Here is a 25,527-nt window from a genome sequence, read left to right as displayed (position 1 = left end):
CCCGGGCCACCTGGCGATCGACTTCTTCCTGGACCATGGCCTCGCGAGCCCTGACGGCATCTTTTGCTTGCGCAACTTGACGCTCCCTCGTCTCCAGTTGCTCGAGCTCAAGGCTGCGCTCCACGGCTTCCAGAGCCAGCGCCTCCTCGCGCTTCCAGACCTCCACTTCCTCGGCAGGCGTCCCCCTCAGCGACGCAAGGGCGGCTCTGCGTGCCTCCTCCTGCTGCTTGAGGGACGCACTCCAGGCCTGGAGCTCCCACGCGCGCTTCTCTGCAGCCTCGCGATGACGGTCAGCCTCGCGAGCCTCCTCCAAGGCTTGGGAGCAAGCTTCGTGGGAAACCTTGAGGGACGCCTCGGCTTTCGCATTGTCATGATCACGCTGGTAGCGACCCAGGTTGACAGCCACCCTCAGCTTGCGCCACTCCTCCGCTAGCTGAAGACCTTCAGCCTCAAGACGCGAGTCAACACTCGCAAGTTCTTCACCAAGTCGGCTCATCGCGCCCATCGCCTCCTAGAAGAGCTCATGGCGAACGACGCTTCGCCCACGCTCGGACTCGAACGCACGGCTCACCTCATCCTCCACCACGGGGGCTATAGGCGGGACATCAAGCGACGCACCACCTCTCGGCAGGGGGCTTGGGGCTGGTGCTGCCCCAGGCACCAGCCAGTCCTTGCAGGGGGCCCTAGCCAGTCAGGGCCCACCGCTTGAGGAGGAGCTGAAGGCCGAGCCCAACTAGCTGCTGTCCATAACCAGAGGAGGATAACGGGGAAAGCCCGCCAGGCTCCAAGCCAGACCGTGCAGGAAGGGCAACAAAGCCGCAGATTCGAGGCTCCATGAAGGCGAGCGCACCCCCTCGACCGGCCTAGCTCCAGGCGCGACATGGAGGCTCGGGGTGCACAAGGCCAACAAGGGTGCCGGGGAAGGCGAGGATTGCTTCTCGGAAGGCTCAATGGCCCTGGCAGAAGGGGTCCTGAAGAGCCACCGTCAGGAAGGAAGGCAGCAATCAAGGAACCACAAGGTGCAGTACTTACTCGTCGACAGCGAAGTACTTTCGTCGCTTCAACGGCCCGAAGATGCTGTTGCCGCTCGGGGATCCTTTCCTCTTGCGGAGCTCCTTGAAGTCCACGCAAAGCCGACCGAAGCACTGGACGTGGCGACCAGCGCGGGGCGAGGCCGAGGAAGAGCTTGGAGGGACAACTTCAGGCGTGCTCGGCTGCAGTGAGCAGTCGAACACCGTCTCACCACGACCTCCCGAGGCTTCCGGGGCTTCGACCTCGGGAACCGCATGCTGCATCGCCTCAGTAACCGACGCCCCAGGGGAGGGATCGCGGCCTCCCGAGGACGACACCCCGGGATCACCACGTGGCACGTGCTCCTTAGCGCTTGGGCCACCGACCTCCGTCGGAGCTCGCCCTCCTGCACCCTCACTTGGGGCGAGCTCGGCACCAGCGGCGAGGAAGGGAACCACGTCGACGGGATTCTCGCGGGGCCCCACCAGGCCGATCGGGCGAAGCCCTCACTCATCAAAGGAAGGCATGCTCTCGGCAAATTCGGCTTTTTCTCGCAGCGGTACAGCAGACAGCTCTTCCTGGGCATGTCGTCCGGTAGAGGGACACCCGTCAGGACCGTCAACACTATTTGGGGCGTCTTAAGAGGAAGCCCCTGCTCCCGAAACCTCATATGGTCCTGACTGCTGAGCAAGGCCCACATCGGGCGGGAATGGCGCTGAAGCGGAGTGACTCGGCGCTTGACGAACTCCTTCACCACCATAGGCGCGGTCATGCCGCAGTCCTTCAACCTCCTTAGCCTGAGCCAGACGAGAACGAGACGGGGGCTCGCGAGCCTCTGGTGGCCCCAACTGGAGTTGGGAACAGCAGGCCCTGGCAGAGCATGGAGCAGAGGGCTGAGCAGACCAGCATCAACAAACACCCATCGTGTCCGAAACTCGCTTGTGGATGGAGGAAGCTCAAAGTCGATCCCCGCGCCCGGTGTCGTGGCCACAGCCTGGAAGCTCGCGCACCCCGAGCTCTGCCGAGGGTCAATCAGATGCAATGGGAAGAAATGGCGGAGGAGGGCCACAGAAGGAGCGATGCCCACCATGGCTTCGCACACAAAGGCGAAGACAGCGAGAAGAGTCACAAATTGAGGGTTGAGATGCAGCATGTGGATCTGATAATGCTCGAGCACCGCGTTGAAGAAGGCGGAGAAGGGAGGAATCAGGCCAGCCTAGAGGGCATCTATGAAGATTGGGATCTTAGTGGCTGCCTGGGCAATGCGAGTGCGAGACGCGGGCCAAGCCACCGTCTCTCCCCACTCGTTGAAACTGGAGGCAAGCATGGGGCGCACCTTGTCCATGGCCTCGTCGTTGAGCACCCGGGGTCGGCCAAGCGCAGGCTCGAAGGACGGAGGCGCACTCGGCGAGGACAGGGGCTTCTTCCCCTCGTCTGCTTGTTTCATCGCCATGGCGATGGAACGGGAAGGAGGCAATCAGATTGGAGAGGAGAAGCAGAGTCTCGAGGAAGTAGAGAGATTGGGGAAGCAAGGCGCGGGTGATGGAGGAATAACTGTGTAGGTTGCGGGGGCCGCGTAGCCAGGCGGATTCTACGGCAGTGTGGGGAAGCGGAGATGCCCACGTCCAATCAACCGCCAAGCGTCGACCGAGGCCGCAGGCTTTTGGGCCCCGCGGTGCTCCGTACCTGACCTTTGGCTTCGCCCGGAAGCCAAGCCCGAGCGCGCCATGTGTCGGAGTAAATGGCCACGGGTAGCCTAACCGACTGCCCCTGGTTCTTCTGAAAAAATTATCAGGCCTTCGGGCCTCCAAGCACTCCGAGCATTGGGCCGCCTTCCCTGGCCGGCTACCTCTGAAGCCGACTCCCGGAAGGCGACCCAGCCTCACCAACTCCTCCCCAGGACAACTACGGGGCGGCCGACTCCAAGAAGCCGGCCAAGAAGGACGCCGACTCCTAGGAGCCGGCCGAGACCATAACCACCAAAGCTGTTCCCACATAACGGCGACACGACGGGGTGTGGCCACAGTGCGGCCCACTACCCCCAAGGCCCGAGGTGGGCATGCCTACAGGAGGCCGTACGGGACGGCCGTCTCCCGTGCAGCTCGGCACTGTAGCCATGCTGGCCTCGACGTCACCCACTACCGACTCCCGTATGGCCCGCGGGCGGCGGGCCCCTTCAGCCAGAGAGAGGCGTGAAGGCGGCCCGGCCTTTCCCAGTCGGCCAAGAGCGTAGCCGGCCTCCAGAAGCCAGCTACTCCCTTCCTCGAAGGGAGAGCCCCATTAAGGAGACAAGACGAGGTAAGGCTACAGTGAGAGCCCCCAAGGCGGCCCACTGTAGCCACGCTCACCTCGACAAAGCCCTCGTCATCAGAGGCGAGGCTACAGTAAGCAGCCGCCGACAAGACCCTAGGTAGTGGGGCCGGCCTGTCGACCAAGAGGCCGGCAGCCGGCGGGACCCAGCAGCCGGCGGGACCCAGCAGCCGGCGGAGAAGCCGGCGAGCGTAGACACTGACGGCTGGGACCAGAGCCCAGCCGGATTACCATTGTACCCCCGGGGGGTAGGCCTATATAAACCCCCCAGAGCACCCATGCAAAGGGTTGGCCTCTGAGCATAGTTTGCTTCTAAGCATAGCAAACACACACCATAGATAGAGAGAAGCAAGAGCTAGCCTTGTTCTTCTTCTCCCTTGATCTCAACAGCTCTAGGAGCGATTGTAGCTACCTTTCATCGATCTAGTGATCATGCGGAGACCCCGCAGAGCAGGACTAGGGGTGTTATCTCCTCGGAGAGCCCCGAACCTGGGTAAGATCCGCCGGCGTGCATGTCTTCGCCTCATCCCGTTTCCAGGCACCGGCGACGTTTTATTGGCTCCCACAATGATAAGCCATCCCTTGGCATATGTCGCACCAACCACCCGACATTTGGCGCCCACCGTGGGGCCAGGTGCACTGTCGTCCGGAGACCTGTTCTGGACGGGAACCCTCTTCCTCCCCCGCGAGCGCAGCCAGCCTGCTGCGCCCGATGGCGTTTGCCTCGACGCGCTGCAAGGCGTCGACGACGCCTGCGCAGCGAGCCGCCTCGCCGATCTGCTCGGCGAGACTCGCATCTCCGACGAGCCTCGTCCGATGCACGCACCGATTACCCCGAGAGCCGCCTCGTCAGCCTCCTCGACCAACTTCACGTCTCCAGCGAGCCTGCTGCGGACATGAAGTCGATCGGCTCCACCGACCCGATGCTCATCGACTCCGACACCACGTCGCTTGACGCCTACCCCTCCGACGTGGTGGTCTTCGACGACCCCCTCCCTCGAGCTGATAGCGGCAGCAGCGCTGTCACCGAAGTGCTGGTCATCAACCACATCTCCAACTCGGGCGAGAATGCCCGCGACGCCCAGCAAGCGGCGATGCACGACCTCTCCGTCCCCATCCCGGCTGACGCCGAGGCCGAGACACTGGAGGCACGCCGCCTTGCCCTCATCGCGGAGGGCCAGAAGATAGCCTCGATGAGACGCCTCACCGAGGCCCACCAGCGCGAAGTCAACCGCGCCGCCTTCGGCATGCCGCCGCCTAGCGGCCCGAGCCGAGCCGGCTTCGTCCAGAAGCGCGGCGCAGCCGTCTCCAGCATGCTGGGTGCAGATCGCCCCGTCTACGCCACCCCGCTCGAGAATCTGCGAGCCGCTCAGGCGGCTGCAGAAGAGCTCAATGGGCTGGGAGCCGATAAGCTCCCCTACATGACGAGACGGATCCAACAGCTGCTCGACGCGGCTGCAGAACGGCACGAAGCCGGCGCCCGTGCTGATAGTCATCCCCCGCGCCGGGAGCACGCCGCGACGTCCCGCTCGCCGACTGCGAGTGGCGCGCGCCAGAAGAAAGACAAGGAGCCGGCTGCCAGCCGCAGCCGGACTCGCATCACCATCGAGCGCGACGCGGATGGTCGCCCTCGAGCTGTAGAGCACCAAGGAAATCTGCCTCCTCCCCAGCCTCGAAGAGAAAGACGCCTCACTCCGCCGCCTATTACACACCCGACTCTTGGCGACCGACTCGGCCGCCGAGAAGGAGTTGGCGAGAACGACGCCCGCCACAGGATCGACCACCTTGCTCGATCCTTGGTGTTAGAAGAAGAAGACGATGTCGGCCCGCCATGCTTTGGCCCCCGCATCCGCGACGAGCCCTTCCCCAAAGGGTTCTCGCTCCCCAGAGACACGCCCAAGTACAACGGCTCAGTAAAGCCGGAGGACTGGCTTATCGACTACTCCACGGCCGTCAGCATAGCCAACGGCAATCGGCGCGTCGCCGTGAAGTACGTCCCCCTGATGCTGCAAGGCACGACGCGCACATGGCTCAACAGCCTCAAGCCCTACAGCATCAACAGTTGGCTGGACTTCACCGAAGTTTTCGTCCGCAACTTCACCAGCACCTACAAGCGGCCTCCCAAGCCTCGCCAGCTCTCCCTCTGCGTCCAGGGGCCCAACGAGTCGACCCGCGACTACCTCACGCGATGGGCCGAGCTCCGCAACTCCTGCGAGGGAGTCCACGAGGTCCAGGCCATCGAGTACTTCACCGCCGGGTGCCGAGAAGGCACCCTCCTCAAGCACCGACTCCTCTGCGATGAGCCGGCTACCCTCGATGAATTGCTGGTCATCGCCGACAAATACGCCACCGCCGACTCTTCAATGAAGACCGAGCTCCGAGTGGATGCCTTGGGGAAAGTACTTGCTCCGGCTCCCAAAACGCCGGCTGGCGACCCTAATCGGCGCCCCTACCAGAACGACCACAAGCGCAAGGGCCCCATGCCGACTTCCTCCAGTCGGCAGGTGGCCACGGTTGAAGACGAGCAGCCCGAAGATCGGCCCGCTCACAAGAAGAAGGGTGGAAGGCCGGCTTGGCAGCCGTCTTTCTCCTACGAACAAGCGCTCGATGCCCCCTGCAAGTTCCACAGCGGCGCGAAGCCGTCCAACCACACAACCCGGAAATGCCACTAGCTCACCCGCATCACCAAGGGTGAGGGAATGGTGCCGCCTCCGCCTCCTGGCCAGCCGCCTGCAGCTCCCCAGCAGCCGGCGGCTCGGCCGGCAGTCGGCGCCATCCAAGATGAATTCCCCGAAGAGCACGCCACCTACGTCGTCTTCACTAGTCAAGCCGATGACAAGCACAGCCGACGCCGACAGCACCAAGAAGTGAATGCAGTCGCCTCTAGCACCGCCGAGTTCATGCACTGGTCAGAAAAGCCAATCAGCTGGAGCCAGGCCGACCACCCAGAGGTGATGCCTTCGCCCGGCTCCTACGCAATGGTCTTGGACGTCACCCTCGCGACGGAGAGGCGAGCTGCCAGATTTTCCCGCGTCCTGATAGACGGCGGAAGCAGTATCAACATACTGTACCGCGATACCATGGAGAAGCTGAACATCAAAGCGAAGCAGCTCATGCCGAGCCGCACCGTCTTCCATGGTATCGTACCCGGCCTGTCTTGCTCTCCAATCGGCAAGATCAAAACGGATGTTCTCTTCGGAGACAAAGATCATTTTCGCCGGGAAGCAATATGGTTCGAGGTGGTGGATTTGGAGAGCCCCTATCATGCACTGCTTGGCCGACCTGCTCTGGCCAAGTTCATGGCTGTGCCCCACTACGCCTACCTGAAGATGAAGATGCCGAGCTCGAAGGGGATCATCATGGTAGCCGGCGACTACAAGAAGTCCACCGAGTGCGCCATGGCCAGTAGCCGGCTGGCCGAGTCCCTCGTGGTGGCAGAAGAGAAGAAGATGTTGGAACGGGTTGTGGCCATGGCCGGCAAGCAGCCGGCCTTGTCCCCCAACCCCAAAGATTGTGACGCGCAGGGCTCCTTCCAGCCTGCAAAAGAGACGAAGAAGATACCTCTGGACCCGGAGCACCCGGAGAGGTTCGCTGTCATTGGGGCGAACTTGGACAGTAAATAGGAAGGCGAGCTCGTCGGCTTCCTCCGTGAGAATCGAGACATCTTTGCATGGTCCCCAAAGGACATGCCGGGTGTCCCGAAGGATTTCGCCGAGCACAAATTACATGTCCGAGATGATGCGAAGCCGGTCAAGCAGCCCCTCCGCCGACTGTCAGAAGAGAAGCGAAGAATTGTGGGAGAAGAGATAGCCCGGCTCCTTGCAGCCGGCTTTATCATGGAAGTGTTCTTTCCAGAGTGGCTTGCCAACCCAGTTCTGGTTCTGAAGAAGAATAACAAGTGGCGTATGTGTATAGACTACACGAGTTTGAACAAGGCCTGCCCAAAGGATCTGTTTGCTCTGCCACGGATTGACCAAGTGATAGACTCCACAGCCGGATGCGAGCTGTTAAGTTTTTTGGATGCATACTCAGGGCATCATCAGATCAAGTTGGACCCGGCTGACCGCCTGAAGACTGCCTTCATCACACCCTTTGGAGCTTTCTGCTACCTGACAATGACATTCGGCTTGAGAAATGCCGGTGCCACTTTTCAGCGTTGCATGCAGAAATGTCTCTTGAAACAACTCGACAGAAATGCCCACGTCTATGTAGACGACATTGTGGTGAAGACAGAGAAGCGCGGTACCTTGCTGGAAGATCTGAAAGAAACATTCATCAACTTGCGCCGATTCCAGATCAAGCTCAATCCCGAGAAGTGCGTGTTCGGAGTGCCAGCCGGCCAGCTGCTAGGCTTCCTAGTCTCCGAACGCAGCATTGAGTGCAACCCCGTCAAGATCAAGGCCATCGAGAGGATGGAGATTCCCACCAAGCTGCGAGATGTGCAGAAGTTCACTGGCTGCTTAGCCTCCCTGAATCGTTTTATCAGCCGACTAGGAGAAAAGGCTCTCCCCTTGTACCGACTCATGAAGAAGTCCACTCACTTTGAGTGGAATGATCAAGCCGACCAAGCCTTCCATGAGTTGAAGAATATGTTGACCACTCCGCCTGTCCTGGCAGCGCCGACTGAGAAGGAGCCCATGCTCCTCTACATCGCCGCGACTAGCCGAGTCGTCAGCACTGTTGTTGTGGTCCAGCGCCCGGAGGAAGGCCGAGCCCAGCTGGTCCAGAGGCTGGTCTACTATCTCAGCGAAGTACTATCCAGCTCAAAGAAAAACTACCCGCACTACCAGAAGATGTGCTATGGAGTGTACTTCGCTGCCAAGAAATTGAAGCCCTACTTCCAAGAGCACCCCATCACGGTCGTGTGCACTGCCCCGCTCGCCGAGATCATAGGCAGCCGGGATGCATCCGGCCGGGTGGCCAAATGGGCCATTGCCTTGGCGCCCTACACGATCTTCTATCAACCCCGCACCGCCATCAAGTCGCAAGCATTGGCCGACTTCCTCGTCGACTGGGCCGAGACCCAGTACTTACCGCCGGCTCCCGACTCTACCCATTGGCGGATGCACTTTGACGGGTCCAAGATGCGCACCGCCTTGGGAGCCGGCATCGTCCTCACCTCTCCCAAAGGCGACAAGCTCAAGTACACGCTGCAGATCCACTTCGCCGCCTCCAACAACGTCGCCGAGTACGAGGCGCTCGTACACGGGCTCCGGCTAGCCAAAGAACTCGGCATACGCCGGATCCTGTGCTACGGCGACTTAGACTTGGTGGTCCAGCAATCATCTGGCGACTGGGACGCCAAGGACGCGAACATGGCGAGCTATCGTTTCCTCGTCCAGCATATAAGCGGCTACTTCGAAGGGTGCGAGTTCCTTCACGTGCCAAGGGCCGACAACGACCAAGCAGATGCCCTAGCACGGATCGGCTCCACCCGACAAGCCATATCGACTGGCGTCTCCCTCCAGCGCCTCCTCAAGCCGTCCATCAAACCGTCTCCAGAGTTGGATTCCATCTTCGTACCGCCTGCACCAGAAACAGCCGGATCCGACTGGAGAAATCCCGCAGGCAGCACGGGGACTTCGACGACCGGCCCGGGGACTGCCGTAGTCGCACCCGGCCCGGGGACTTCAGAACCCGGCTCAGGGACTGCAGGAGTCGGCCCGGGGACTGCAACGACACAAGAAGCGGTGGCCGACTCCAATGCAACACCCAACCCACCCACCCGAGTCATGGTGGCCACATTAACAGAAGAAGAAGTCACAGCTCCCTCATGGGCCCAGCCCATCCTCAAGTTCCTAGTCAGCAGAGAGCTGCCGACTGACGAGATCTCAGCAAGACTAGTGCAACGACGAGCCGCAGCATACACAATAATCAACAGAGAGCTTGTGAAGCGCAGCGTCACTGGAGTTTTCCAGCGTTGTGTCGAGCCAGAAAAAGGAGTGGCAATCCTCAAAGACATCCACCAAGGCGAATGCGGCCACCACGCAGCCTCAAGATCCCTTGTGGCCAAGGCTTTCCGCCATGGTTTCTTCTGGCCGACTGCCTTGGAGGATGCTAAAGAAATAGTCAAGAGCTGCAAAGGATGTCAAATTTTTAGTTCCAAGCAACACCTGCCGGCTTCTGCCCTCAAAACCATTCCCCTCACTTGGCTTTTTGCTGGCTGGGGACTGGACATGGTGGGCCCTTTCAAGACAGCCCGCGGTGGCCTGACACATCTACTTGTTGCTGTGGACAAGTTCACAAAGTGGATTGAAGCAAAGCCAATCAAGAAGCTCAATGGGCCGACTGCCGTAACATTCATCACCGACATCACTACTCGGGACGGCGTGCCGCATAGCATCATCACCGACAACGGCACGAACTTCGCCAAAGGAGCACTGGCACATTTCTGCGCGACGCAGGGCATCCGACTGGACTTAGCGTCCGTTGCCCACACGCAGTCAAACGGCCAGGTTGAGCGAGCAAATGGACTCATCCTCTCCGGCATCAAGCCCCGACTGGTTGTACCACTGGAGCGATCGGCCGGCTGCTGGCTCGAAGAGCTGCCGGCTGTTCTCTGGAGTCTGCGCACTACACCCAACAAGTCAACCGGCTTCACTCCATTCTTCCTCGTGTACGGTTCCGAGGCTGTCATCCCAACAGACATCGAGTTCGACTCGCCTCGGATCACCATGTACACGGAGAAGGAAGCCAAAGAAGCAAGAGAAGACGTCGTCGACCTACTGGAAGAAGGCCGGCTGTTAGCCCTCAGCCGGTCCGCCATCTACCAGCAAGGGCTGCGCCGCTACTACAACCGCAAGGTCAAGCCAAGATCCTTCCAAGAGGGCGACCTTGTGCTCCGGCTGATCCAGCGAACAGCCGGCCAGCACAAGCTCTCGGCCCCTTGGGAAGGCCCCTTTGTCGTCAGCAAGGCACTCGACAACGACTCCTACTATTTGATCGACGCACAAAAACCAAGAGCACGCAAGAGAGACGACTCCGGCAAGGAGTCGGAGCGACCATGGAACGCAAACCTCCTAAGACAATTTTACAACTGAAAAGCAGTATGTATCACGCTCCCCTTTTGTATTAAGTACAAACCAACAGGCCCCCCGAACAGTACTCGGGGACTGCCTTTTATTTATCTATGAATGACGAGTGTCATATCCATGAATGTATTATTACATTTTGAATTTTTGTCCGGCACCGGGTTCGACTAGTCGGCCCGGGGACTGGCCGCCTTGAGCTATATCGAAAGTTTTTCCTAAAGTCAGAAAAGTAGTGCGCCGGCTCCCGAGTCCTCTCTTGTTGAAAGTCGTAGCTCAAAGAACTGACTGTCCGACTAGCAAGAGGAAAGACAGAAAGGACGCCCACACGAAAAATGGCTAAGGAACTACGAACCTATATAGCAAAAAGACGGCCTCCAAACATGCCTGCCGGCTACCAGAGTAGCCGGCTGGCCGGCTTCCAAAAAAAACTTAGCTTTAGTCCAGCAGAGCTAAAGTACTTCCCCCTCCCCAATCGGCTAGGCACTCCTCCGGCTACAGATTGCAGAGCAACTGTTTGACTGGGGGGGCGGCAACCAAGGGAGGGCGGCAAAGGAAAAAGCAGAAGGACAACAAGCAAAAGTACAAGGAAAGACCAAATGCATAAGTTATATATACATAAAGCCGCCAACAGGCCGGCAACAGACATAAGTTCGAATACACCCAGTGGGTGGAATTGTGCGAATTTAACCAAACATTGTTCTAAAGAGTAACAAGACAGGAAAAGCAAAAGACGGTCGACTAGGGCGCGACATGGAGGCCGAGCTGGTCGGTGAAGGCAGCCTCGCTAGCTGAAGGAGTGGCCGACTAGCGGGCCCCGGCTTGACCACCACCTGCGGCAGGAGGCGTGGAGGCGCGCGACGTGGTGCTGGAGGTGCGGTCAGGCTAGGGCTGGCCGGCTGCTCCAGCAGCCGGCTCGGCGTCTTCACCTTCCTCCTCCTCTTCTTCAGCCTCGTCGCTGGAGTCGATCTCCTCCGCCGAGTCTTCGCCGTACGCCGGGTCCAGCCCGAACCACTCTTCCGGCTGGGCGACTCCATTGTCGTCCACCTCGGGGGCGAAGACGCTGGTGTCGGTGTAGTCGGCGATCGCCGAAGCCCACCGAATGATGGCCGGCCGCGCCGGCTCCAGCTCCGTGTCGGCTTGCTGCTGCCAGGTAGCCAGCTGCTCCAGGTTCAGGCCGGGATACCAGGCCTTGATGAACTCCCGCGCCCGCCTGGCGCCGGAGCGAGCCGCCGAGGCCTTCCAAGCCTCGAAGCGGCCGACTGCCACCTCCAGCCAGTCGGCGGTCCGACTGGGGGTGCGAGGGACTGCTTGGCCGGGCCAGAGGGCGGCCAAGACCTGCGCCCCGGCAAGCTGAAGCCGGCGGAGCAGCCGGTGAGCCGGCTGGATGCGAGCCTGGATCGCCAGGAGCTGTTCCTCCAGCGAGCGGCCGGCGGTTGGCGAGATTTCAAAGCCGGCTTGCCTCCGTGCCTGGCGACGGGCCTCGATGGTCTGGTTGGCGGCAGTAGAATAGCCAGGGAAATACTCTGCGCAAGAAAGAAGAAGAAAGGAAGAAAAGAACACCAAAATCAGAAAACAAGCCAAAGTGGCAGATGGAAAGAAAGGACGGAGAGGTAGGCGGCTTACCGTCAACCAGATCTTCGATCTGGCCGTAGCCGGAGACCAGAGTCTGCCTGGCCTCAGCCCAGCCGGCCGCCTCCGTCTCGAACTCGGCCTGGAGAGTGGCTTCGCGGTCCTGCGCCGCCTTCAGTGCCGCCTTGTGGCTTTCTTCCTGGTCGGCCAACTTCTTGGCCAGGCGGTCGCGCTCCTGCACCAAGGCAGCGAGCTCGGCGTCCTTGGCACGAAGAGCAGTCTGGGACTCCCCCAGCTATGCCCTCAGACTGGCGTTGGCCGCTGCAAAGTCGGAAGAAGAAGAAGAACAGTAAGAAATCGTCAAGGAAGATCCGACCCGACTGCTCAGCAGTCGGCCCGAATCTCGGGGACTACACCCAGTGGGTGCGCTGACGCGCCCCCACATGAGATAAAGATCAAGTCACGTACCTCGGCTCTCAGTAAGATCAGCGGTCTTCTGAGTCAGCTCCCGAGCATGGGAGTTGAAGGCGGCCGCTCGAAGGTTGTGGTAGTCCTGCAAGATGGACAGAAGACCGAAGTGAGAACAAAAACAGCAAAGGCAAAACCTCCAAGAAGTTCCAAGCCGCCTGCTCAGCAGCCGACTCGGAACTCGGGGACTACACCCAGTGGGTGCGCTGACGCGCACCCACGGAAGAAATCAAGATCAAGAAAAAAGCAAAGTCAAAGAGAAACAAGACGGGAGTACTAACCCGGATGGCCGCCCGCGTGGCGAGGAACTCGTCGGTGAACTGCCTCAGCGCCGCGGCTTGGCTTTGGAGCCGGGTCCGGACATCTTGTGCAGCCACGTTCACTACGGCTGTCCCTCCGCCTGGCGTCCACCCCGAGGTAGCGCTGGCCGCCTCCGTGTCCCAGGCCGACGAGCTGGAGCCCACGGCCGGCCGTGGCTCCGACGCGGCCTTCCCCGCGCGCCGGCTCGGCGGCACCCGGACCGCCACCTCAGCCCCCGCACCCGGCTCGCCCTCCGCCGACTGTGCAGGCGGCGGATCAGGCTGGCCGCCTTGGGCCGCCCCAGTTGGCGGGGTCGGCTCCGGCGCCTTCTCCAGGATGATGACGTCGTCGCCGCTTCCCCCCAGCCCTGGCTGGTCGCCGCTGGCTCCCCCTGGCGAGGGCTCCGTGTCCCCAGGCGCCATGGCGCGCAGGGGGGTGACCATCAAAACCTCCCCCGCCGCCGCCGCGGCCTCAGCCTCAGCCTGGGCCCTGGCTGCGGCCTCAGCGAGTGCCTTCGCCGCCTCCTCCTCCTCCCGTGCCGCCTGGGCAGCGGCCGCCTTCCGTGCCTCCGCCTCCCGTGCCTCCTGCTCCTCCCGCGCCTCCCGCGCGTTCCTTTCCGTCGCCTCCTGGAGGTCGGCGCGGGGGTCCACGCGGCGGGTGGTGCTCCCAGAGCCCCTTGGCGACTCGACGACGGAGCCGGCAGCCGCCCGCTCAAGTGACAACGGAGCTCTGATCGTTGAAGAAAAAGACGAGAGTTCAAAAACCACCAAAGAAAAGAAAGAAAGAGAGTACACAAAGAAGGATTCGGACTTACGCCGACACGGTCTGCAGTTGCTTCACCACCTTGCGGAAACGAGCCGCCTTCGCGGCCGCCTCCTCCCGCCTGGTGGCTGCCGCCCCGCCTCTGGGTTTCTTCGTTCGGCTGCCGAACAAGCCCTGGGCGGCGCAACGCTTCTGACCTCCTCCCCGAGTAGGCTGCGCGGCGGAGGAGCCCGCGCCGCGTCCAGATGCCGGCTGGCGGCGCGGGACGGCTTCGGCTTCATCCTCATCCGGCCAGTCGTCAAAGGTGGCAGTGAACCCGGAGCCGCCTGTTTCGCCGCCGGCTTGGCCTCCGCCCGGCTCGACGTCGTCGTCCATATGCACCGCCCCCAGGTCGGGGTCCTCCAGGTCATGTTCGGTCCGGTCGGGGACGAAGCGGCGCTCCATGTCTGACCCACCGGCCGGCCGAAGAAGAGGACTCTGTCAAAGAACAAGCCGACTAAGTTAGAGTCGGCCCAGAGGAACTCGGCAATGAAGAGAGAGAAAAAGATACAGGGAGAGCGTACCGTAGGCGGCGGATTGGCTCGGCTGTACGGCTCCTTGCCGAACTGCCACTCTTCGGTGAGTTGGCAGTTCGCGAGGTAGTTCACCATGTAGGCGACCTCATGGCGCGGCATCTCCTTGGTGCACATCCAGCTCGGATCGAGCTGGCCGCTCATCTAACAGATCAGATGAGGCCGGCTCTGGAGCGGAAGAACCCGGCACGTGACGAACGCGGCCAGAAGGTCGGGCCCCGTCAGGCCCTCCGACTGGACCATCACCCGCAGTCGGGCGATGGCGGTGTTTCCCGCCTGCGACAGCGTCACAGCCCGGAAGGACCACTGGGGCAGCCTGCCCACCGGTGGACCGGCTACGTAAGCCGGCAGGTTGATGTAGTCGCCCCGTGGGGCGATGTTCCGCACGTAGAAGTACGACTTCTGCCACTTCTTCACCGATTGGATCAGCGTGATGACGGGGAAGGGGTTGTCGGCAGCCGATCTCCGCGACGCGATGAAGGCGCCAGTATGAGCCGGCACGCCCTTCCTGCGCGTGCCCAGCTTCGACTGGAAGAACTCCCCCCAGAGCTCAAGGGTGGGGAGGACGCCGAGATAGCCCTCGCACAGGGTGACGAAGGTGGACTGCAGCACCACCGCGTTGGCAGTGAGATGGTGCGGCTGGAGCTGATAGAATTCGAGCCCGGAGCGGAAGAAGGCGCTTACCGGCAGACCGAAGCCACACAAGAAGTGCGAGCGGAAGACCACCCGCTCGCCCTCCTGCGGCCTCGGCGAGATTTCCATCGCCGGCGCGAGGCGGACCTCCACTTTGTCCGCGCTGGGCAGCCGCCGCGTGTCGCGGAGGAAGTCGACGTGGTCGTCATGGACGTTGGAGCCGTCCCAATCCCTGCCAAGCTGCTCTACGGTGGGAGGCATGGTGAAAGCTAGCACGGCGGCGGAGGAGCGTGCGGTGGAAGAGCACGGCGGCGAAGCGCTGTCGCAAGAACGGGCAAGAGGAAGAAGACGGTGGAAGTAGGAGGAGCGTGCGAGGGCCTGCCGCCCTCCACCTCCCCCTACTTATAGCCTCACAAGGCCGAAGAGGCCGGACGTGGGGGAGGGACGTGGGATTAACTATGCCCACTCCCCCCACGTCTCGCGATTATTACGCATAAATGCGAGCCGAAACTGCCGCACGGAACGTGCGGGCGGTTTCGGGATACAAAGGATCCGCGCCTGGGCCGGGGCGCGGACGTGGCGGGCCCCCTCCCTGCGGCGACGTCCCGTCACGCGCGTGGGCTGGCAGGCTTTCCGGCCACGTGGTTCGCCGACGGCCCGTGGCCGGCCCGCGGCCCGGTGCACGTGCCAGCGGGCTCCCGCCCTCCGACTCCAAAAGATTTCGACTCAGGCGGCGCGCCTGACCAAGGCCGGCTCCCAGCTGCCGGCTCGTCACGATAGGAAGCTGATCGAGCTTCTCAACCCCCACTCCACCTCGAAGCCCAATCAGCTTCGGGGACTACTGTCGGAGTAAATGGCCACGGGTAGCCTAACCGACTGCCCCTGGTTCTTCTGAAAAAATTATCAGGCCTTCGGGCCTCCAAGCACTCCAAGCATTGGGCCGCCTTCCCTGGCCGGCTACCTCTGAAGCCGACTCCCGGAAGGCGACCCAGCCTCACCAACTCCTCCCCAGGACAACTACGGGGCGGCCGACTCCAAGAAGCCGGCCAAGAAGGACGCCGACTCCCAGGAGCCGGCCGAGACCATAACCACCGAAGCTGTTCCCACATAACGGCGACACGACGGGGTGTGGCCACAGTGCGGCCCACTACCCCCAAGGCCCGAGGTGGGCATGGCTACAGGAGGCCGTACGGGACGGCCGTCTCCCGTGCGGCTCCGCACTGTAGCCATGCTGGCCTCGATGTCACCCACTACCGACTCCCGTACGGCCCGCGGGCGGCGGGCCCCTTCAGCCAGAGAGAGGCGTGAAGGCGGCCCGGCCTTTCCCAGTCGGCCAAGAGCCTAGCCGGCTTCCAGAAGCCGGCTACTCCCTTCCTCGAAGGGAGAGCCCCATTAAGGAGACAAGACGAGGTAAGGCTACAGTGAGAGCCCCCAAGGCGGCCCACTGTAGCCACGCTCACCTCGACAAAGCCCTCGTCATTAGAGGCGAGGCTACAGTAAGCAGCCGCCGACAAGACCCTAGGCAGTGGGGCCGGCCTGTCGACCAAGAGGCCGGCAGCCGGCGGGACCCAGCAGCCGGCGGAGAAGCCGGCGAGCGTAGACACTGACGGCTGGGACCAGAGCCCAGCCGGATTACCATTGTACCCCCCGGGGGTAGGCCTATATAAACCCGTCGGAGCACCCATGCAAAGGGTTGGCCTCTGAGCATAGTTTGCTTCTAAGCATAGCACACACACACACCATAGATAGAGAGAAGCAAGAGCTAGCCTTGTTCTTCTTCTCCCTTGATCTCAACAGCTCTAGGAGCGATTGTAGCTACCTTTCATCGATCTAGTGATCATGCGGAGACCTCGCAGAGCAGGACTAGGGGTGTTATCTCCTCGGAGAGCCCCGAACCTGGGTAAGATCCGTCGGCGTGCATGTCTTCGCCTCATCCCGTTTCCAGGCACCGGCGACGTTTTATTAGCTCCCACAATGATAAGCCATCCCTTGGCATATGTCGCACCAACCACCCGACACCATGGGCCCGGGGGCTACTGTCGGTGTTCTGGGAACGGGGGTCCCCAGACTTGCCTGCCTGCGGCCCACGGCGTGGCTTTGCTAGCGGGCCTGTACGACCCATCTTCATCAACAAGGCATTCAAGACCCTCGCGAGGGGCCAAGCCTTGTGAGGCGGACGGCGCAAGACCTCCTCAGTAGCGGCCTAGCCAGGCAGGCTCACGAGGAGCGGAGATATCAAGGCGGGGCAAACCTCGCGAGGCTCGTGTGATGTGAGCCATGACAATCGACACCAGGCGGGCGCCAGCGCGCACAGCGTCCTTGTTTCCTCTTTGGTGAGGCAGGCGCAGGCGCGGAGTACCAAGGCATCAGGCAAAGGTTTCCATATCGGTGCAACGAGACCGAAGACCAGCAGGATGGCAAGACGGAGGTCACCATGGAGCCCAAGACGGCGTCACCACCAGAGCCTTTTGCAGGCGAAGACCACTTTTGTCAGGATAGCTTGTACTAGCTGTCCCCTTTCAAATTGCCCGCCGTTGTTGGCTCCCTTCCCGAATATTTGGGGAGAGGACCAGGGCCTATATAAGTAGAGCTAGCCACCACGGTAGGGGGGATGGGATCAAGAACTGATCGAGTCCTCACCCACACAAGTTCGACAAGCACAAGAACACCTCAACCTCAGGAGGCTGTTCTTCCCCTTGTACTGTTCATCATCAGCCCAAGAGGCAATCCACCACCACCACACTGGAGTAGGGTATTACACCACAACGGTGGCCTGAACCAGTATAAATCTCGTGTCTTTCTGTGTTGCGAGTTTGTCGAGTTCGTCCGCGCGATCTTAGTGAGCTAGGCTGTAGATCGGTAGGTGGGAAAGAGCTTCGCGCGCACCCCATAGTTCGAACCTTAAGGGTTTTTCCGGAACCCCAGATCCGACAGGAAAGGGTTCTGATGTGAATTCTTCTGGTTTGTATATCTATCTCAGCCCTTGCTTGAAAACCTCAAAATTAACTTGCATCTTCCCTTATCACACTACACTTTCTCTTCCTTATTCCATTTCACTGAGGTAAGCAACACTTTTTCACGTATTCACCCGAGATATTCTAGAAATTGGTCATATTGATCTGTCATCTTGTTCTCGATAGGAACTTGCTACTGTCTTGGTTGGTTTGAGAGCAGGCACTGTCTATATATTCGAAACCGGAGGAGAGTTTGGGTTTGGATCACAGACGATCGGAGATTTTGGATTGAGATGGATGGTTGTGCTTGAAGTTACGAATCGGGTAATGCTAAGTTGAATCGGCTGATCCGTTTCATCCTCTTTCGGCAAAGGAAGTTGGACTTTAGTTAGCTAAAAAAAAGTACCAGCAGCCTGTCTGTGCCCTTTGAGTTATAGCCGCCAAATCTAAAGATTCCTTAAGTTGTCGTACGGCTTCTTTTTCTTCTTTTGTCAATGATCGGTGACAATGAATGCTATGAATGTTCGCTTCCACTAATGTCGTATACGAATTGTGAGGTGCCCATAGCTTCCCAAAAAGAAGAAGAGTCATTGTCGTTTCCTGACCGATATGAATGCACATATTTACCCTCGCCTCGGGAAATACCACCAGTAGAGTCTGCAGAAGGTGTCGTTCAGGAGAGATGCTAGGCTCTAGATATGCGAGTGAGATACCCGCCCTCAGTCATGGCCTGGGTTGAAGAAGGAATCTATGTTCTTGGAAGCAAAGAAAGAACTCCGGTATTGCGACCTTATCTTTTTGCTCAAAGAACGAATCAAACCCCTTGTCGAAGCCCTTTATGATATATAACCCTGGATCGAGTCAGATTTGGGGCGGCTGAACCACTTAAGCTGAAACTTTAGTAGATGTCGACGGAAAGGTGAGAAGAGCTGATGAACCTACCAAGCAACAATTAGTTGTGCGGTGTACATACAGGCTAGTTTCGCCATTAGCGATGAATTGGATTTATTAGTAAGGGAATGAATGAAGCGGACCGGAAAGAAGATGGATTTTGGAATACAAAGAATTCCTCTTCTAGGTTTCTGCTTCAAGTAGTAAGCAAAGGATCCTACCTGCTAATGGTTGAAGACCTTGGCGGCCTCTAGTTCTTCTATCTAGTTTTTTAGCCTAGCGCGAACAAATAAGCTTAAACAAATGGTTTCTTTGGCAACGGTTTTTTCTAGTTGATTTGTCCTTACATATATATTAGCCGTAGTGTAGTTTAATAAACTGCTCATAGCTCTTATCATTCCTTTATCCATGCATAGACTGGGAATATATTAGCTCTTAGCTCTGGCACTTTCTTCTTCTTTATTTGCCGTTGCATTCAATAGCCTATTTGAAGTTAACAACAACTTTATTAGCTAGCTCTATGAAATACGTATATCTTCTTGGCTATCTAGGCTATCGCTACAGGCTTTTTCAACCTATAAGCAGACCTTTGTATACACCCTTGTAACTGAACTAGCTATTCACAAAGAAAGGTCTATACCGTACATATACCAACTACGCACCCCTTGTATACTTCTTTTTCCTTCTCCCGTGCTTCAAGTTCTGCCCCAGCTCACTTCTATTTCCAGCAATCTATGTGGGAAGCACTCGTTCAAAGTAAGTTGAGATTCAAAGCGTTCCCGTAAGCTAGTAAGTCAATCAAAGCTATAACTCTATTTGTTAGTTTCAGGAAACTGGTACATATTTCAAATAATATATATATATATATTATTTGGTATTTACCAATTTTAGACTAAGCATAAATTCATTTGGAAAGAAAAGGGAAATCCCCTAAAATAAAGGATTTTTACTACGTTGCCCTCAAAAAGAAGAGGAAGACAAACTAGACAAGAGACAGAAAAAGGTAGAGACCAACCACCGAAACAAGGGAGTAAGGGCTAGGGGGATATGGGCCAAGAAAGGTCCGATGTATCGGTTAGCTATACCTAATCCTTCACTCAAAAAAGCATCACACCCTTTGTAGGTTCAAGACGAAGTCAAGCATGATCACCTACTGCAAACTCCAAATATCGTGGTCGGTGTACCTGGTCCTGAACTACTTTTAATCTAGAATAAGTGGAATCTTCTCGGCACTCCCCTTCATCTTCTATGGCCCCGTCGGTCGGTACGTGCCAACCCCAACAAATCGGGGTACGACAAAGGTTCCCGTAGAGTGCTTCGAAAGGTGCCATTCCGATGCTAGAGTGATAACAGTTGTTGTAAGCAAACTCGGCTAATGTATCTCTATGCCTATTTAGTAGGCTTGCCCATTGATGCTCTTCGGGCCGATTGTATGGGATGTGTTCTGGTGTACAGTGGGAGATGCAAGGATATCGATTGAATATTGATTTGTTGGCCATGGAGTTGGGAGCATATGATGTAGTCCTAGGAGTAGACTGGATGAGGAAATTCCCTATTATTTCAATAAGTCTTTCCGTTGGTTGTAACTAATCACGTACCCACTGCTGCGGAATTCCTTTTACCTAACCAGGATTGAAGTAATGATAAACAATGTTGGGCCTGCCTGCTTGTTCAGCACCACCCATTCCCATGGGAATATATGGATTTTTCGGGCCAGTGGGAGGATCATTTTCCTTTGAAGGTAATTTTCCCAACCAATAAGTATTGGGCTCCCAAGTAAACGAAGCGAAGGATCAAGTAACCAACATGTTGCGAAGCAGCCAAGTAAACCCAGAAATGACTCAAGTAATCCAAGGGCAGAGCAACGTAATCCAAGGAGGGGCTACGTGATCCAACTGAAGAGCTACGTAAACAAGGAACACATGAACCTGCTAAGGATCCACTCCACCTGCCAAGTGGACCAATCACAAGAGCTCGGGCCGAGAAATTCAATGAAGTAATCCATATGCTGATTCAGCAAGCCAAGCATTGGAGTTGGTATTCCAAGTTTATTGAATAACCTAGCTGTCTTAAACTCGCCAATGGGATTCTGTGTAATCCTCCGGTCTACATGGTGTAGGTAAAGGGCAAAAAAAGTCGCTAATTAGTGGCACTGAAGTATGCACCCGGCGTGTAAACTTCTTCTTTTTATTTACCAATGTCGCTATCTGACTGATCATCCTTTGAGACCACGGAGAACATTAGAGAGAAAGATACGTCACCCAAAACAAATTGACACCTGACTTATATGAGTCAGCTAGAAACTCAAGGCCTGGCCTTTTGTGGGAGAATGCTGAGTCCTTCCCAAAATCGCCTGGATCAACGAAAGATCTGGATAACGCTAGGTTGTGATACTGATGTCTGATTTTACTCATATACATCCGATAGTGAAGGCCGTGAAGTTTGAACAGCCTCACTTAACCCTGGTTCGGTAACCTTTCTAGCGCCCAGGTATCCAAGACCTGTAGATAGAGGCCCACTTTCCATTGGATACTCCGAATAAAAGAAGAAGTAGTTACCTAATCATGGGTCTACACGTAAGATCTCCTTGCGTAGAGGTTAAGGCCCGACGGATTACTTAAATTTAGTTTGACTAACGTTTCCTCATCGACTGCGAGAGTTTGTGGTGTGTGTTCTCGGACCAAAGAAACCAAGCAAGCATACCTTTCCTTTAATGGAGTATGTTGGGTATGGTACTCCCTCTTTATCAGCTCGATGTTCAATCAGCATTCCTTCACGGGGATCTTGACCGGATGTAAGTCAAGATTGCTATTATCTTTTTAGAGAACATAAACTTCAAAGCTTCTAGTCTGTCCCAACTCTTTCGAGCCGCTCTCCCAGTCAATGTTCAAAGGCATCAGCATACCATAGAACTTTTGAGCTTGAGAAATGCTTTTGTGGCTTCTTCTCCACACCTTTCTTTAACAACTCAGTTAAAGGCCTGCTGATAGCTCCATACCCCGGTACAAACCTCCTATAATAACCCCTGCAACCCTCGGAGTTCTCTGACATTGGCTGGTCCTGGCCAAGCTGTCATGCCCTCTACCTTGTTTGTATCAGTAGATACCACAATTTCATAAATAATGTATTTCCTTTATGAAATTTGGCTCACCCACAAAAAGTTTGTTCTGCCGGAACACTTCCTCTAGAAACTTGAGATGCTCCACCATGGTAGAACTGTACACTAGAATGTCATCAAAAAAGACCAATACCCCTTTCCAACATATCTCTTTAAAAACAATATTCATGAGTTGTTGAAAGGTTGCCGGGGCATCACCTTGAATTCAAAAAGCCGGTCCTTCAAGCTGTTCTATAGATATCCTCTTCCTTTCATTCTTATTTGGTGATAACCAGCCCTCAAGTCTATCTTAGTTCACACCTCATCCAAAAGTGCCGGTCTTCTATGATAGGAATGGGGTATTTGGAAAACATAGTTGCTGCATTTAGTTTTCGATAGTCGAAACACATTCTCCAGGTTCCATCTTTCTTCAACACCAGAGCTGCTTTGGGGCTTGTACTGGGCCTGATTACAACATTTTGCAACAGCTCCTCTACTATCCTTTCAATCTCTGTTTTCTAGGTGATAGCATTTCATCGAAATACAAATGGTGGCCCACGTTTAGAAATCTTTTTTAGGGTATTCTATTTCAACAGAACAAATCAAACTTTTTATATATTCTATTTCATCTATATAAACTAAACGGCCCACTCAACTTTCTTAATTCATCCAGGAAGTCCTTCTAGGTTTTGGAGGTTACACGGTTTAAGGCCCGGATCGCATAGTTGACTTGATCACGCCTTTTCCCATATAAAATAAGATCTGCTGCCCGGGAGATGTCTTCATCATCATCCAGGCTAATTCCCCGTCTATTTAGAAGCTCCCTGGCTTTAGATTCCAATATATTGTCCCTTTCTTTCGCTGTCTCTATTCTATTGGTGGACGGTCATAACTCTAATATAGGGCTTTGAAGCATAAAAATCAACTACAATCTAGTTTTTTCACAAAGGCTGGTTGAGGCTCAGACTCAACCATTTGTGCTTTGTAGATGATCTTTTTTTTCAGCGGTGGTGATCTGAATTCTATCCAAGAGCTTACTAGTATCATGACTCATTTTAACAGAGTGTCTGGGCTTTCAGTTAATGCCAAAAAAGTAAGATCTTCTTCAGTGGTATTTCCTTTTCTTTGAAACAAACTATTTTTGAGTGTGTCTTTAATGAAGGGATTTTACCAGTGAAATACTTATACCCTCCATTCATTTCCTTTTCTTTCCAGGCTAGCTCCCTCTGTAGCCGGTGGTTGATGTAGATGAGTATGGGAAGACAATGGTAGTTTCATTCTAGGTCCCACTAACTGTTGAATAGTTGGTTTGAGTTTTTTTTGGATCCATGCAAGCCATTTCTAGTTGAAGTCATAAGGTACCATCCTGTTCCAGCCAGGAAGACAACTCTATCTCACAAGTTAGCTGGATCTTTTATTTAAGCCAAAGGCTAGAAAACCTATTTCAAATGAGTTTGGGCTCCGTTAAGTTATCCTCATTTCCTGAGATAAGCGCAGTTCAACAAAACTAAAAGCTAGATATATCGTTGTAAAGTAGAGCTAGACTGCATGATTGGATTGTGTAGAAGGATAATAAGGATTTTAAAATTCCTTCTTATTTTCTTAAAACGAAAGAATAAAGAGAGTGGGATGGGATGAAAGTAAACGCAAAGAGTTGATTCGATCAAAGAACCTTGCAGCTTTAGTGCAACAAGCCAATCGAAAGCACTCATCTTTATCGACGAAATGCTTTTTGGTCTCTTCCTCACTAAACGCCCGCTTCCTGGCTCCTCCCTCTTTGCCTAGCGGTTAAGTAGATAGTAGGTCCCCCTGGCCCCGCAACCAAGAGTCACTCGTTGAAAGCTGACCAGGAAGACAATAATTGCTATTTCAAGAATGCATGGTTGGAGTTCTTCTATTGACGAAGGGAAGAGGACGGTCTTACTTTTCAGAGATACCTGACTTATTAGTGGACTGGTCATGTCATAGCGGAAGGTCAGAGGTGGGAAACAAGGTAACAGAGGAAATGCTTACTGGGACATAGCCTTCGGTACGAGTTGAAGGGAAGAGGTTTGATTGCTAATAAAATCAGTGGAAGAGCTGCTCGGTCAAAGGCATTCTCTCAAGTAGCAAAGGCAAGATGGAAAAACAGGAATGAAGGTTGCTAGGTACCGCTCTGTGGTAACATCTATCGATTCCGCTATCGAGAAAGTCTGGCAAGGGAAATATCTGGCTGAGGAATTAGAGGAACTTTGGTAGCACTCGGGGACAGAATCAATCAAAGAACTTAAGAAATTGCCCATACCGACAACAGCTCCCAGTTTAGAAAAAACCCTCTCTCATCAGGCAGGTATACCTGACCCTTTTTTAGCTAGTTTCGAGAAAGCAGTAAGTTAAGTAAGTCAAGCCCTTCTAAGCGAAGAATAGCGGAGAGAAATGGTAACATAATAAGGGAAAGGGAGCTAGCTGCTTCCATATCGCCCCCAAAAAAGAACCAAAAAGTTCCAGAGGCATCTTCCATTCATTTCGATTTAGGTCTTTCCGCACCATACTTAGATATTCCCTTTCTACGATCCAGAATTCCTAGCAAATCCTTGACACCTCGAATACGATGGGATTTCACACCTGGCGAATCTTTCACTCTACCTCCTCTGACTAAGACTATAGAATGTTCCTGCGAATTATGACCTTCACCTGGAATGTGAGCAAATATATCATGTCGATTGCTGAACCGTACTTTTGCTATCTTACGTAGAGCTGAACTAGGTTTTTTGGGTGTTCTCGTCGAAACACGCAGGCATACTCCTTGCTTCTGGGACATTGATCCGAAGCTCGAGTACGGTCCGTGCGCCATTTTCCTTCTCTACCATGACGAATCAATTGATTTTTTGTAGGCATCCCTCTTTCCTATGTCCTTCCCCCCTTTGCCCTTTCAAAAGTGGTTACTCCCGATCCGAAGCACCCCTTTTCCATTCATAGAGAGATCCAATCGTCAAAATCAATAGAAAGGCCATCATGGACCAAGATCCAAATAGATCAATCTTGTTAGGAGGTATTGCCCAAGGAAAAGAAAAGGTAACTTCCGGATCATGGATAATAAATAAAATAGGAACTGGATAAAATCGTATATCGAAACGACTTCTGGCATCACCAGAGGGATCGGAACCACATTCGTAGGCCGACAATTTTTCTGGATAGGTCAAACTATTGGAAGCAAATGGAAAAGGAACACCGAGTGAAATCAAAGAAACTAGCGGACTGATCACTAAATAGATACAAATAGGTGCAAATTCTGACATCACCAAAGCCCACTTCGTTCTCTCGCTCTCCTTGCGGCTCTCCTTGCCCGCGGAGTGGCATACCGAAAAAAGATGCTCAGATGTCGATTCGAACCACTGAAGGATTTCAAGGGCAATGCCCCTTGCTCTTCCCACTGAAACAAGAAAAAAAGGATTTGCAGTCTAGCAAGAAAATGGATGCGCTAACGCGCAACGACTTTCGCGCTAGTTGCTCAATCCATTGCTTGTTTTGCTCTAACCAGCTGAGCTACCAGAACCAGTTGCCTAAAGTCTCATTTCTTCATCTATGAGCATCCTACCTGCAGTGGAGGAGCTTGCTCAAGAACCGAGAGCTGGCCAGGGACTGGACGGCCCTTGTTCGGGAAGGTCTTCTTCGCTATAGACGCCATCAAGAACAAGAAAGGGGCGCTCCGCTCCTAGTCACTAAGCAGCTATTCTGTCCGACGGCGGACTCCATCAATCTGAGGTTCTTTCTCTCATGTAATTTCGCCCGCCCGTTCTACTTCCGTGCCGGAGGAAATGGGATTCGAACCCATGATACAATCTTCTTGTATGTCGATCTAGCAAACCAATGCCTTAAGCCACTCAGCTATACCTCCAAGTTGTTGATCGGAATTGGATGTGCCGGGTTGGTTGCCCGAAGATCCACTG

The 25,527-nt window shown here is 55.6% G+C and overlaps 1 protein-coding gene and 1 pseudogene across 1 annotated transcript; both read right to left on the bottom strand.

The window, feature by feature from the left end:
* Positions 1-24,098: 24,098 nt before the first annotated feature.
* LOC123124395 (ribosomal protein S12, mitochondrial-like) lies at positions 24,099-24,475 on the bottom strand (annotated as a pseudogene).
* LOC123124396 (NADH-ubiquinone oxidoreductase chain 3-like) lies at positions 24,436-24,897 on the bottom strand. Its single transcript, XM_044545014.1, has one exon. The coding sequence runs from the start codon at positions 24,874-24,876 to the stop codon at positions 24,520-24,522; it is 357 nt and encodes a 118-aa protein (XP_044400949.1). The 5' UTR covers positions 24,877-24,897; the 3' UTR covers positions 24,436-24,519.
* Positions 24,898-25,527: the final 630 nt, after the last annotated feature.

Source organism: Triticum aestivum, chromosome 5D, assembly GCF_018294505.1.
Source record: "Triticum aestivum cultivar Chinese Spring chromosome 5D, IWGSC CS RefSeq v2.1, whole genome shotgun sequence".
In the NCBI taxonomy this organism is placed as follows: Eukaryota; Viridiplantae; Streptophyta; class Magnoliopsida; order Poales; family Poaceae; genus Triticum; species Triticum aestivum.
Note: the sequence above shows the minus strand (reverse complement) of the source record. Positions and strands in the feature narration are given on the sequence as shown.

Coding starts and splice junctions, on each gene's coding strand:
- LOC123124396 (XM_044545014.1), bottom strand. CDS start 24,876: ATGTCAGAATTTGCACCTATTTGTATCTATTTAGTGATCAGTCCGCTA.